The sequence below is a fragment of the Chrysochloris asiatica genome, unplaced genomic scaffold (genome assembly GCF_000296735.1).
Source record: "Chrysochloris asiatica unplaced genomic scaffold, ChrAsi1.0 scaffold00061, whole genome shotgun sequence".
NCBI classification, from domain to species: domain Eukaryota; kingdom Metazoa; phylum Chordata; class Mammalia; order Afrosoricida; family Chrysochloridae; genus Chrysochloris; species Chrysochloris asiatica.
The window spans coordinates 2,138,536-2,147,825 of NW_006408579.1; the positions used below are offsets into that span (position 1 = coordinate 2,138,536).

General features: G+C 43.8%; 1 protein-coding gene across 2 annotated transcripts in view; it reads left to right on the forward strand.

Annotated features, from left to right (window-relative positions):
* Nucleotides 1–5,553, forward strand: part of GPR156 (G protein-coupled receptor 156) — a 112,860-nt gene extending 107,307 nt beyond the window's left edge. For both annotated transcript variants that reach the window (XM_006864145.1, XM_006864146.1), the window contains exon 9: nucleotides 4,237–5,553. In XM_006864145.1, the coding sequence (XP_006864207.1) occupies nucleotides 4,237–5,553 (1,317 nt within the window). The remainder of the gene's footprint in view (nucleotides 1–4,236) is intronic.
* The last annotated feature ends 3,737 nt before the right edge of the window (nucleotides 5,554–9,290 follow it).

Genomic DNA, 9,290 nt, shown 5'->3' on the forward strand with positions numbered 1-9,290 from the left:
CTTGCACCTCTGACACTTCCCTGTCAATGAACTGTTGTAGCTACTATTTGAAATATCTTTAGTAGAATTTTACTTGCATGTGATATGAATGGAGTCCTAGTGTGGCACTGTGGAATAAAGTTCTGGACTGCAAGATCGGTTTGACCCACAAAGTTAGTGGTTCGAACTCACCAGACCCTCCTTGGGAATGTTATACAGGGTTACTATGAGTTGAAACTGACTGGAGGGCACTTAACAACAACAGATGATATGAATGATATTGTCTGAAAATTTCCACATTTTGTTGGGTCACCTGTCTTTGGAATGGGCACAAATATTGACTTCTTCCAATTGGTTGACCAGGTAGCTGTCTTGCATAATTCTTGGCATCAATGAGTGAGTGCCTCCAGTGCTGCATCAGTTTGTTGAAAGATTGCAATTTGTATTTCATCAATTCCTGAAACCTTGTTCTTTGCCAATGCCTTCAGTGCACCTTAGATTTCTTCCTTATATGCCATTGGCTTTTTTTCTTTTTAACTTTTTATTGTGAATTTAATGAAGGTTAACAGGCAAGATTATAAGCTTTCATTCAACATATTACACACTTTCTTTCATCTCAATGATTACAACCCATTCCCTGCAATAGCAGTTTTCCTACTTCCTCCCTGTGGCTTCCCTTTTATATCTTATAGTTCACAAGTGAACAAAACAAAAATATGTAATGTATACCTGCAAAGCAAAACCAAAATATTTCTTTCAAATTCCCTAAAGGCATATTCTGCATGCCAGTCTCCTGCCCGAAGGTACAAAGCCTTACTCAGTCCATGGGCCTGGAGTCCGCAGCTGGTCTATCTCACCAGGCCATCACCTCTGCTACGATCTCCGCTGTTGCCACTTTTCTAGGTAGGATCTCATGCTCCACTCATGCTCTTTCTTCTTGATGGTTCTGGGAACTTCTGTTCCTGAAATGAAAGATAAACTAAGCTCCACTTATAGTTACACATCTTCTATAATTACAATAGTGACAATCACAATTAATCCTGCTAACAATTACTCACAGCTGAATCATAAAATCCTATCACCATCATCCCTCATCCCCTTTCACCAGATCCATCTGGAAAAGAGGGAAATTATTCAGTGGGGATTCTACATTAGCCCCCTCATTCTGAAACAAAGCATACTCAAGAAAGCTTATAAGCCAGCCATTTTGTGCATTTATAACCTCCATTTTTGATAGCCCGTTCTAGATTGCCTTTCTATAAACCCAGTGCACTGAGGAAACAAGTTGTCCCTTGAGATGAAAAATATTCCATTCCAGTTGAAATTTTGAGCAACTAAATCTATAAGCAAAGGTCCGGTTCATCAAACTGTAGCAGTTTATACTTGTTCACAATATCTTCATAAGTTCTGGTCAGCTAGCCATCCAATTTAGGTCAAATGGATACTAGCTGCAAGTTTAGGAGGTCATGCACACCTCCTTGCGTTGCAGACCAGCTAGCCACTTCACTCTTGGCTCTAGCCCCCAGTGGCTAGGTCAGTGGCCATGGGCTCGGGAGTTCACACATCTCAGTAAACTTCAGACCAGCCAGGCTTCCTCTTCTCTTTCATCTTGAGGTCAACGGCTGTCAGTGGAACATGGCCAAACTCGGCCCATGTCTTCATTGCTGCATTTTCCTCACTTCCATTCACAAGTAGACTCAGGTGGTCACCAGCAAGCATACTAGACTGCTTGTGGGTTCCCTTTGAATTTTAGTCTTAGAAGATGGGTTTATCCTGATGGGCTAACTTTTCTTGTCTTGATGCTTCCAAAGCAAACAGCTTGCTTGATATTCTAAGAGCCCAACAGTCTGATTTTTTTCTGCAGGTCTTTCTTTCATTAAGATTTTCTGTTCTCCCAGAAGTTCTGGGTACCGTTGACCCTTGATCATATGCTACCTCTTGAAATGTGTGAGCACTGAACATTTCTTTTTGGTACAGAGACTCTCTGTATTCCTTCCATCACATTTTGATGCTTTTTGTATTACTCTATTTTTTGCCCATGGAGCTCTGGTAGCGTAGTGGTTACGAATCGGGCTGTGAACTGTAAGGTCAGCAGTTCGAAACTACCAGCGGTTCCACGGGAGAAAGATGAGGCGTTCTGCTCCCGTAAAGATTAACAGCCTCGGAAACCCTGTGCAGGGTCGCTATGAGTCGGAACCGACTCCACGGCACATAACAACAACAACAACAAATGCCATCAAGTTAGTTCCAACTCATAGGGTTTCTGGGGAGAGACTGGTAAATTTGAACCACCAACTTTGTGGTTCACATTGACTTTGTGGTCCAGTGCTTATCTTACGACTTCACACCTTCAATATTGCAAGTTGAGGTTTGGATGTTTTCTTCAGTTCTTTCAGCTTGAGAAATACTGAGCATGTTCTTCCCTTTTGGTTTTCTAACTCCAGGTCTTTGCGTATTTCATTTTAATACTTGATTTTGTCTTCTTGAGCTGCCATTTAAAATTTTCTGTTCAGCTCTTTATCACCTCATTTTTTTCCTTTTGCTTTAGCATCTCTTATGCTGAAGAACAAGTTTCAGAGTCTCTTCCAACATCCATTTTGTTATTTTTCTTCTTTCTTGTCTTCTTAATGACCTTTTGCTTTCTTCCTGTATGATGTTCTTGATGTCATCCCACAATGCTTTTGGTCTTTGGGTATTAACAAATTCAGTCTTTTGTTGATTATGATTGTATTTATTGTAAGAATGCTGTTTTCTTTACAGTGAGGTGCAATCCATACTGAAATCTTTGATCTTTATCAGTAAGTATTTCAAGTCCTCTTCACTTAAAGCAGCAAGCAAGATGTATCACCTACATATCACAGGATAATGACTCTTTCTCCAGTCCTGATGCCATGTTCCTCTTCATGTAATCCAGTTTCTCAGATTATTTGCTCAGCATGCAGTTTGCATAAGAATAGTAAAAGAACACAACTCTAACAACTCTAACGCACAGCTTTCCTGATCTTAAGCCATTCAGAAACCCCCTGTTCCATTCATATGACTACCTCTTAGTCTATGCTGTACAGATTCCTCATGAGCACAATTAAGTGTTCAGGAATATCCATTCTTCGTAGTGTTGCCTATAGTTTATGATCCACACAGTTGAAAGCCTTTTCTTAGTCAATAAAGCACAAGTAAACATCTTTCTGATATTCTCTGCTTTCAGCCAAGATTCATCTGATGTAAGTAATGAAATCCCTAGTTTCATACCCTCTTCTAAAGCCAGTTTGAATTTCTAGCAGCTTCCTCTTGATGTACTGCTGAAATAGTTTTTAAATTATCTTCAGCAAAAATTTACTTGTATGTAATATTAATATTGTTTAATTGTTTCTGCATTCCTTTGTGTCACCTCCCTGGAATGGGCATAAATATGGATCTCTTCAAATCAGTTGGCCGGGTAGCTGTCTTCCAAAATTTCTTGGCCTAGATGAGTGACCACCTCCAGTGCTACATCAGCTTACTGAAACATTTCAATTTATATTCTGTCAGTTTCTAGAGCCTTGTTTTTCACCAATTCCTTCAGTGCAACTTGGACATCTTACTTCAGTACCATCACTTCTTGATCATATAGTACTTCTTGAAATGAATGAACATCAACTAATTCTCTTTCACTGGTATGGTGACTGTGTATTCCTTTCATCTTCCTTTGATGCTTCCTGTGCTGTTCAATATTTTGCCCATAGACTTAGGTTAGTAAATGATTGCAAACTGTTTTGCCACCTAAAGACTTGCTAGGCTATTTAGCAAGAGACAACATACTTGTTTCTCCATGTGTTCATCTCCTTGAAGTATGCCTCAAATTCATGTTTATTTTGCAGAATTATGATAAAGCTAGAGTTGGACCATCCCCAACATGATTCAGACTGATATCTCACAGAATGACCTGACCATCTCAGTCCTGGAGAAAGGTGAAAGGTGCAAGCCAGTAGTGCCTCCCAAGCCCTCTTCTCACTGACAGTGCCACACAGTCTGAGGACAGAAGAGGGAGATGAAGATCATACCTTTATCGAGCTGTATTTACCAGTTATTGTGCTAAGTACTTTGCATCATAAGCTCATTGCACTCTCTGAAGTACCTCTCAGAGCCTACAGTCACCTAGCTAATAGGGAAGGACCAGAATTTAAACCAAGGTCTGGTGATGCCCTGCTTGTCCATCATAGGAGACACTGTGACAATCTCAGTAGTGTGTCTTGTTGACATTTTGCTTTTCTTTTACAGAAGAATGCTGTGATTGAAAACCTGCAGGAACAGGTAAACAACGCCAAAGAGAAACTAGTGAGGCTGATGTCATCAGAGGGCCCCTGTGCTCCCCCAGAGTGGGCTGTTGCACGTGCCTCCTCCCCGAGCACAGGTATCCAGGCTGCAGCCTCGGGTCACAGCATGACAGCGCAGGGGCCCTCGGGAGGCCTCTCTGACTCCCAGAATGATTCCAGCCCAGCTGCCCAGGACTGTCAGAGTACCTCAGTGCCTTCTTCAAGTATACAAAGCCTCAAGGGGCCTGTGAAGGAGGACCTCAGCCCTTCCCCAGGGCAGAAAGAGAAGTCATCTGACTTAAAAGACTTTTCTGATCATTTAAACTTAGGCTGTAGCCAGAAGCCGAGGGTTGAGCAAAGTGGGTGCCCTGAAGGGGGAAGCCAGGTACCCATAGTCCCCAGTCTGAATCTCATACCAGGTGAAGTCTCTGCTCTCCATAGACAAAGACAGCCAGAGAACTCAGAGGAGCCACAAGAGCGGCTGTCAAGGGTCAATACAGTAATCAGGAAGAAGCTTCAGGAAGTGTTACAAGATCTGAGCCTGGGCCCTGAGACTCCACTCCCCTTCTCCTCCTCTTGTCCCCAGCAGCTTTTCAAGAGCAGCGCTGCCCCACTCCCCCAGAAGATGGCCTTCCCCAAGGAGTTGGGCTTCAGCCCATATATGGTGAGAAGAAGGAAGGCAGTGCTGCAGGCTCCCTCGCACTTTCTTGGTTCTGTGACCTCAAATGTGTGGCGCCAGGCAAACAGGACTGTTTCTGAGGCACAGAGTAGACTGAGTGGGCCAAATGTGGACAACCATAGCATGACCCATCGAACTCTTCACCCCAGGGTCCCAAGGCCCACTTCCAGGAAGCCTTTACTACCACTCCCAGATCCTCATAACAGGGCAGGTAACCTAGAGAGTAGTAACCAATGTCAGACTGAGCGCCAGAGGGCTAGAGGGAGCCACGGAGTAAGACTCTCCTCCCCACATCTACTCACAACCTCACCAGACCTGCCTGAGCAGCAGCAGCTGCAGCCTCCCAAATCCCCAGCCTACCCCTCGCTGTCTTCTCCCTGCAGTTACCTTGACACTGACTCCAGCAGCTCAGATGAGTTCTTCTGCCGCTGCCACCGACCCTACTGTGAAATCTGCTTCCAGAGCTCCTCTAACTCCAGTGACAGTGGCACATCAGACACTGACCCAGAGCCTGCTGCGGGCCAGGCTTCCTGGGAAAAACTGTGGGCCCGTTCAAAGCCTATCGTGAACTTTAAAGATGACTTGAAACCCACCCTGGTGTGAAAAGCAGCAGAGATGGTGTGGACTCAGACCAGTTCCACAGAAGCTGAACCAAGGCTTCAGGAAAAGAGTCAACCTCCAGCCTTTAGGGGAGCATTTGGGCCTTACTACATCCCACCTCTTCACTGTGTTACCTTGAGCATTTCTTATTCTGTAAAAAGAGAGGTATTGCCTGTCTTGTTACTACCTCACAGCATTACTGTAAAAAACCCCAGTTGAGTGACTAAGAAGATACTGACTCTTTGGATAAAAGATGCTGAGTGAGCACGTAGGGTTTTCTGTCCTGTGCATTCTACAAAACTTTTCATATATAACACATGGATGAGTACATGGGCAGATAGATGGAGAGATGGAAGGAAATTTTCTGCAGAACTAGAATTATGGACTGTGACTCATCAAACTGGCCTTCTGGTGAATGAACTTGTTGGGAAGATAAACTTCCTGCACCCTTGAACCTCGTTAATCTTGAAAGAGGGTGGTTTTGTTTCTGCTTAAGAGTGTGTACAACACTTCCCCTAGAATCAAGATTCTGACCAGATACAGCTCTGAGCCACCTCTACATCACTTTCTTATTCATGTTTTTCCACAAGTGTGGCTCCTAAGACAGTCAGGGTCTCCACTTGCCCTCAGGGTCCCCAGATCTCTTTCCTGGGCTTGATGGTTCCTGAAGACCATCCCCTTGACTCTCCCAGTGGGCAGTCAGTGATCATAGATTTGAACATTTAGAATTGAAAGGAATCTAACATTGGCAATCTCTGTAGGGTTAAGGGAGACTCTTGTAATCAAGAGGTGCTTTGGTCATGAACTCTAGGCTTCCTGGAGCCATGAAGGTTGTATAAACCTCTGAAACTTTTGCCCTGAGATCATCTTTAATCCAAAAATATCCCCTGAAGTCTCCTTAAAACCAAACCAAGCTTAACTAGTAAAAACTGTCTGCATTAAGCATTATACTCTTTTAAGAACTATCTATTAAGGAGCCCTAAGGAGCTCTGGTAGCGTAGTGGTTACGAATTGGCCTGTGAACCGCATGGTCAGCAATTCAAAACTACCAGCTGCTCTGCGGGAGAAAGGTGAGGCTTTCTGCTCCCATAAAGATTTACAGCCTCAGAAACCCTGTTCAGGGTTACTATGGGTCGGAACCAACTCGATGGCACTTAACAACAACATTAAGGAGCCCTGGTGATGCTGTAGGGTAAGCATTGGACTGCTAACTGCCAGGTCACTGTTTCAAAACCACAAGCCATTCCACAGAAGAAAGATGAGGTGGTCTGCTCCTGTAAAGATAGAAAGGCTTGGAAACCCTCCATTGGGTTTCTATGGGTTATAATGGACACGGTGGCAGTGAGTTTTATATGGAATCAAACTGATCACAGCAACTATAGATTAGGAACCATAAGAGGTGGTGAGCTTACATTAATGATGGAGGAACAACTCAGAAGAAGGTGGTAATAGTTCCACAACTCTGAGAATGTGATCAGTGTCACTAAAGAGTTCATGTAGAAACTGTTGAATCGATGTATGGTTTTGTTTTGTTTTTTCTTAAATGTTTTATTGTGAATTATGTGATAGTTTACATGGGAGAACATTAGTTTTACATTCATTCCATCGTATATCGTCACATTGCCATGGTTACGATCCCCTCCATGCAATCCTTCACCCGTACCCCCCAGGTCTTCAGCACACAGTCGCTCTCTCTCTCTCTGGATCTGAAGTCTTCAGCTGCTCCATCGCTCCACGTCATCATCTCTGGCTCCATTTCAGCTATCACTGCTTCTCTGGGTAGGGTCCCCCTCTCTGCTCTTCTCCCTTGATGGTCCTAGGGACCTCCGCTCCTTGACTGAAAAGTTAATCACTCCCCTCCTTGCTATAAAATGTCTACCTTTACATTTCCGACCCTCACAATCAGTCTTGATAACAATTATTCAATATTGTATCACAAGAGACCTGTCTGCATTTCATTGCATCAACCCCACCTAGTCAGATTGAATACTACTCACTGGAGATTCTACCTTCCTCCAGACCCTCTGGATCTAGGTTCCCTCTTTTTTTTTGCCAAAGCACATTTTGTATTTATTCTTTTTTTTTTTTTTTAATGTATTTTTGTGGATTATATGATAGTTTACATGGGAGAACTTTAGTTTTACATTCATTCCATCATATATCATCTCATTGCCATGGTTCCAATCCCCTCCATGCATCCTCAACCACCCAAAGGGTATATTCCAGAGACCCGCCCCCTACACTTCATTTCGGCCCACAGCCCCTTTCCCTTTCTGGGTCCAAAGTCCCCAGTCCCAGTCGCTTCATCACTCCATGTCATCATCTCTGTCTCTATCTCAGGCATCTCTCTTTCTCTGGGTAGGGTCCCGCTCTCGGCTCTTCTCTATTGATGGTCCCGGAGGCCTCCACTCCTATCCTGGAGAATTAATCACTCCCTTCCTTGTTACAAAACTTCTACCTTTGCATTTCCAACCCTCATAGTCCGTCCTGATAAACATTATTCACTGTAGTATCACGAGTTACCCATCTGTATCTCCTTTCATCAGCTCCGCCCAGACAGATTGAATAGTACCTACTGGAGATTCTGCCTTCCACCATGCTCCCTAGCACCAGGTTCCCTCTTGAAAGCTTGTAAGCCAGTCACTTCTTGCCTTTGTAGTCCCCCCCTCCCAATTTGAATATCCAATGTCCAAGCTGCCCTTCTCCATCCACTCTCTGTGTGTGGGAGTGTGTGAATGTTTCTTGCTGTGAGGATTTGTTCCCTCTTTTGAGTCACTGCTCCATAGGTATAGGTCAAGTTCATCTGACTGTATCAGCTCATTCTTTTTTTTCCCCCCCTGTTCTTTCCTCTCCTGGTTGAGCTCCAAACATCCAGTCATTCGGTCCAGGTCACGTGTATATCACCTGCAAGTGTGGGCGCTCCTGTGTATATGTCCTCTCTTCCCGTCAGCCTGTAGCTCCACTCTCCTCTTGAGTTCTCCGTGGCCACGCCACTGACTCTGGGCCCAAGAGTCCCCAGGTCCCCAACTGGGTCCACAGAAGTCCACTGAACATTGTAGGGCTTAGCTTGCCACTTCATTACTGCTTTTACCCCTCTTCCCCCCATCGGTGATGTGTGTGGTCACCAATCAGAGCGTGCATTTCCATTGAGTCTTAGTCTTGGAAGGGGGTTTGCGTTGAGAGGACCTGGCCACTTGCCTTGATGTTTCCTAGGGAAGCGATTTGTTTGTTCTTATAGTAACAGCCCATCTGCCTCCATTTTTCCTGCAGGTCTTTCTTTTAAGAGGTATCTTTTATTCTGCTAGCTGCTCTAGGCTGGTCTGCTCATCCTTTTAAGTGGAGATTTCTCATCTCTGGAGATCTGGATGTGGTTCTGTCGATGTATGTTTTTGCTGTGTATATTCTCCACAACAAAATAATTTAAAAAGAAAAAAACTATGGGTACCATTAGGGTTACATGCCCACCAATTAATACATAAAGAAAATGGAAAACTTAAAAAGGTAAAAATGGAGTCATCATTGGGGAGACGTCAGGAAAGAAATCAGTTTTTGAACCTTGAGCTGGGACAGCACTTGACAATATCAAATTTCAGTAATTTCTTGTAATAAACCTGTGAAGTACATATTCCCATTCTGATTTTGACAGTTGAGGAACATAAATGAGTCAACTTCCTCAATATCACATAGCAAGATAATAGTTGAGATCACACAAGAGACTGACTGATGCAGGACCTGCATGC